The sequence below is a fragment of the Lotus japonicus genome, chromosome 3 (assembly GCF_012489685.1).
Source record: "Lotus japonicus ecotype B-129 chromosome 3, LjGifu_v1.2".
NCBI lineage: Eukaryota > Viridiplantae > Streptophyta > Magnoliopsida > Fabales > Fabaceae > Lotus > Lotus japonicus.
Genome location: NC_080043.1, coordinates 54,241,807 through 54,247,013, shown reverse-complemented (window position 1 = coordinate 54,247,013; position 5,207 = coordinate 54,241,807). Strand labels below are relative to the sequence as shown.

The following is a 5,207-nucleotide window of genomic DNA, read 5'->3' as shown; positions in this document are numbered from 1 at the left end:
AACAAATCCTAAAGGCACGAAGTCAGATTATAGCTTTACGACAATAAAGTTTCGAAATGTGAGACAAAAAGAGTTTTGAGTCAATTTTTCAGATCCTGGACAAATGAATCGCAATAAGAGTTTACTGACAGAGGTTTTAGACTCAGGGGAACATAAGGAACATAACCCAAGCGAGAAAACAGAGAAATCAGACAATTTTAGAAAAAGCTCAAAACTTAGAGCACAGAAACGACTTCAGAAACTCAGCAGAAACAGAAATCAGAGGCAGGATTCATGATAGTTACCTCGATACCTAGAAGTAGGGACGAACTGCACGAAGATTGGTCAAGGTTTCGCGAAAATCTCTTCTCCCCCCAAGCTCTCCACAATCCTCGGCCAAAATGGGTGAAATGGAGAAGATATTTGCTTTTTCGCGCTATTTATAGGCGGGTGAAATCGAGGGAAAATGAAAATTTCGCGATTCCGATTTTTGCATCACGATCACCGAGAAATTCTAAGAGAGATTCTGGCGTCAGAATTCCAGAACTCAAAACAAATATCTAGGATTTGGGAAAAACGATATCGAAAAACTCAAAAGCGGTGTCGGTTAATCTGTCCCGAAAAACTACTTTTTGCTGTGATCGCCGAACGACAAAACTTCCTACTGAAGAAAGATTGGAAACGTCGAAACAAGTCTGGCATCGCGGACGGAATCTTCGTTAGAAGTTCCGAATAGAAAAAGTCTTCATCCATTGCTCGAAAATAGGGTTTCGAAGCAAAGAAATTAGCGTCGGCGGACATCCGAAAAGTGAAACCTATCGTGCGTACAGTCCAGAGTTCCGAAATGAAACGCTGGTCGATGGAAAAATAAAGAGAATCTTTAAATTTTCCGAGAGTTCGAAATCTCACTCAAAACGTTGCTTTAAGAGCGAAATAGCCTATTCTGGACACGCTCGCCCTAAGGCAAGTGTGCAGACGACTCGCACTAACTCCGAAAACAACTACGCAACATTCCTCAAGCAATTCCTGAACTTTCTTCTTCATTAATCTTCCTCAAATATCAAACTCCTGTCACGCTTACACTGATTCTACGCGTGAGTCGGAAACTAGCTTGTTCTGAAAATCCAGGTCTTACACCAAAGATAAAAAAACGTAATCCTATCGTTCTGGTGGTGAATCCGGATAAAAATGATGGAGTGCATCGTCTACTTCTCAACCTTTACATTTCTGTTGCACCAAATGATTTCAACGAAGATGATGAATCTTTCAATCGTTTGGAAAAATTAAGTTTTTAGATGGCACAATTGAAAACCCCTCTTTCTTATGCTACTCTGATCAACTTCAATATAAAAACATGGATTAGTTTTGAATGAATCAATTAAATGTATATATATCTTTTTTTCTTCATCGGAAATCTATTAAATTTATATATATCAGCTCAGGCTTGCAATTAATTTTTTAGAAAATAGCCAAATTATTTGCAGTAAATCTATCTTAACACGCGCGTGTGTGATCTGCAGCACCAGAGAAATTCTAATTTTACAAATGATTACACATTCAGGAAGATATAAAAGAGGAGAGAAATATGATGAATGGTGCCATGTAGAGAATTAAAATTATAAAAGGTTGATGTGGAATATGGAAGAAGGAATAAAATGACCACTAAAACACGATACTAATATGGCACACATTCATGGTGCTAATGGAATTTCATATCTTGTGCTTGTTATATATGTCCAAAGCATTCCACAAACTTATATTTGTATGTTAATTTCTTATACACATTAACTGCAACAAGTTATTTCTTGGATGTGTCTGATTAAGTTGGATGTCTTAGCTCTTTTATTTACAAAAATATATGTTGAAAGTAAAGAAATAGAAGAATTTAATAAAATTCATTTACAATTAGCTTTTTATCCTATTCTAGGTCTCGCTTAACACTACCATATCTATCATCTATCAATTATGCATGGTACATTTAATTCCTGAAAATTGAGAGCATATCACAATTTTTTCCCTTGTCAAGTTTCTCATAATCACTACGCTGACAGATCATTCATACTAGTGGGTTTTTCCCTTAGCACTTCCTTTTTCACAATTAAGTGCATTAAGAAATCCTTATAGAATTCGTTTTAAAGATAAAATTAATGTTAGAGATGTGCTTTTGTGAATAGCTACAAGGTGTCAGAATTAATTGAGGAAAAATAAGCAAGTCCAAACATGTTATGCTCTGAGTCATTCATCAAGTTTATATCTCACTTTGATCTATTTATCATTTCATCTCATGGATGCATGGCCTTCAATCTCCTACAATAGGACCTCTATGAGTTAAAATGTCTACTTGCCATGAATGCATTCAACTAAAAGAACTACATCCATGTTATAACACCATATAAATAGAAGAATCCACTAAGATTCAGGCTTGCAATGTAAGGGTTTTAAAGGCAATTCACTTTCTCTAGGCTCAACCAATACTAATGATGGTATAGCATGTTCTTCCTTCAACTCATGGTGCTGTAACATCTCAGCATCACCTTTGCAGCGGTCTTCTAGGCCACAACCACCACCACCAAAACCATCCTCCATCTCAACAATTGCTCCAAAATGAACGCGACGCTCTCCAGAAGCAGGAGAATGATCAGAGGATTTCACACCATAAGGGCTGGTAACAGAGGTTGTAAGTCCAGATTTTGGTGACCCTTTTCTGCTATTACCAATATGATTGTGGTGATTCTCATCAAATTGAACATTTACAGGTCTAAAGCATCTATACATGTAGATGAGAAGCCAAAACAGCCATGGAATTGCAACCAAGGTCATGCCAACAATGAGATATAACGTTACAGATTCTAAATCTGGGGCTCGTATGTACACGAAAAGGAGGACTCCTCCACCGATGGTGCATGCCAAGAATAAAACAGAGATGACATATATTCTAGCGTCCCCTTTTCTATCTCCCATGGAAGAGGAAGATCAATAGGATGATGGGGAAATTAATAAGAATCTTTCTCTCTCCCCCCTCTCTCTTTCTCTTTCTCTTTCTTTGTCTCTTTCGTTCAAGTGTTTTGTTGGAGGATGACGCAGCTACAGAATGGTTTGATAGGAATCATAGAACAGAAAGTTTCAAACAAGGCACAAATTGAAGCGCTTGAATCGGGCAATAGTTTGTTGGTCAAGCAAATATAAGTTATAACGTTTCAGCAGGGCCGGTCCCGACATTTTGGAGGCCCTGGGAAAATAATAAAAATAGACCCCTAATAATTTTAATGTTCGAAGTTTCATCAGAACCATTATGTTGGTTCGTTTGGCAACTGGCCTCTTACAACCCGCCCAGGGGTTGCGTGTTCGAATTCAAGCAACGTGACCTTTTGCTTTAATTTTTGAATTCTTTCAATTCAAATTAATTAACAAATAACATGTCAAAAGCCAAAAGGTGGGATTTGAACCCTGTACATAAAAGTAACATAGATAGTTACTAGCCACTAGACCAGCTCAAGTCATTATTAACATCTTGAACATTAATTATTATAACTAGATTTTATTTCAGGGGAAAGTTTAATGGATTTTTTTTTGGGGCCCCTTCTTTTTGGAGGCCCTGGGCTGTGGGCCTGCTTGCACAGGCCCAAGGCCGGCCCTGCGTTTCAGGCTGTTTATATATCTTTTGTATATAAAAACTATTAAAAGCCCAAATTTTTTATTTTTTGACCTAAAATAATTTTTTTTGGTACATCGGAAAGATAAGTTGCACCTGTCAGGAATCGAACCCTGAACCTCCCCCTACCCGACCCATATGTCCCCAAACTCTTACCACTTAAGCTATTCTACGAGGACGACCTATAACAATAACCTACATAGAAAAGAAGAGAGATAAATAAAAGATATAATGAATGATGTGATACGAAAAGATGAGTTAGGTAAGAATAAATTTGGGTTGAAATGAGACTCATGAGAAAGTTGGTGTGAATATTAAAAATCTCATCATTATTTGATGTGGCTATCACTATTGTTTCATTCAGTGTCATTTCCACCTCCACCTAAAGGGAAAGAAAATAGATAGAAGGGAGTTATATGATGAGTGATGCGATGAAAAAAGAAAATAACAACTTTAATATTTACCAACTTTTTCTTCTATTTCAGTCTTATTGTCTCATCACATCACTCATCATAACTCTTATCTCTCTTTTATTCATACTAATACATGTACATGTACGTTGGATGTGTGATATGAATTTTATTTATAGCATAACATTTTAATAAAGTTATGTTAATTTTATTACATTTATCAAAATAAAATTCAAGAATTAAAATAATTAAATTATTTGCTCATATGAGAAAATATAAATTTGAAAATATGTTTTTTTTTATGTATGTGTCATATTTAATTTTTCAATAATGTAAAATAATATATTTTAAAATTTATAACGTTTTAGGATTAAATATGTTTTTGGTCACTCTAAAATTAGTGTCTTTAAGTTTTGGCTCCTCTAAATATTTTTTGTGTATAGACCCCTAAATGCAAAATAATACTGAGGTTTCAGCCCTTGCTGTCACCTTACGTCGTTTAGAGTGATGATCCAAGATATGCACAAGAAAGGTCGGTGTCACACCCCGATTTCCGGAGCGTCACTTTAGTAACCAATTAAAATAAAACAGCGGAAAAAGAAGGTAATTTTTTTTTTTAAAGGTGAGAGACATAAATATGGAAGACTTGTCCAACGTGGACTTCAATAAAATTCCAAACATACCCCGATAAACTAAATATATATAAGACAGATACAACCCGTGTTGTACCACAAACGTCACCAGAACCTGACAGTGACAGAAAGTGTGCCAAAAGGCAAGTGTACGCAACAGTGATCAAAGTAAGTGTAATAGTTACAGTCTTGAAAATGTAGGAGAGTCAGCCCAAAACAGCCTCCTAAGACCTCCTATCGTCCGACTACTCTCTGTGATTCCCATACAGAGAATCACACAAAAAGCAAAAGGTTGGGAACCTACCCTGTCCCAAATGTACAACAACTAACCAGAGCCAGCCTCCTAAGACCTCCTATCGTCCGACTACTCTCTGTGATTCCCATACAGAGAATCACACAAAAAGCAAAAGGTTGGGAACCTACCCTGTCCCAAATGTACAACAACTAACTAGAGCTACTACTGAATATACACCCTAACCTAAGTCATGCAAAGAAGCGGGTCTCCCAACACTCTTCCTCCTCCTCGCTCGTGTA

General features: G+C 36.6%; 1 protein-coding gene across 1 annotated transcript; it reads right to left on the bottom strand.

Moving 5' to 3' along the window:
* Positions 1-2,197: 2,197 nt before the first annotated feature.
* On the bottom strand, positions 2,198-3,034 carry LOC130749237 (uncharacterized). The gene has a single exon (XM_057602559.1). The coding sequence runs from the start codon at positions 2,938-2,940 to the stop codon at positions 2,389-2,391; it is 552 nt and encodes a 183-aa protein (XP_057458542.1). The 5' UTR covers positions 2,941-3,034; the 3' UTR covers positions 2,198-2,388.
* Positions 3,035-5,207: the final 2,173 nt, after the last annotated feature.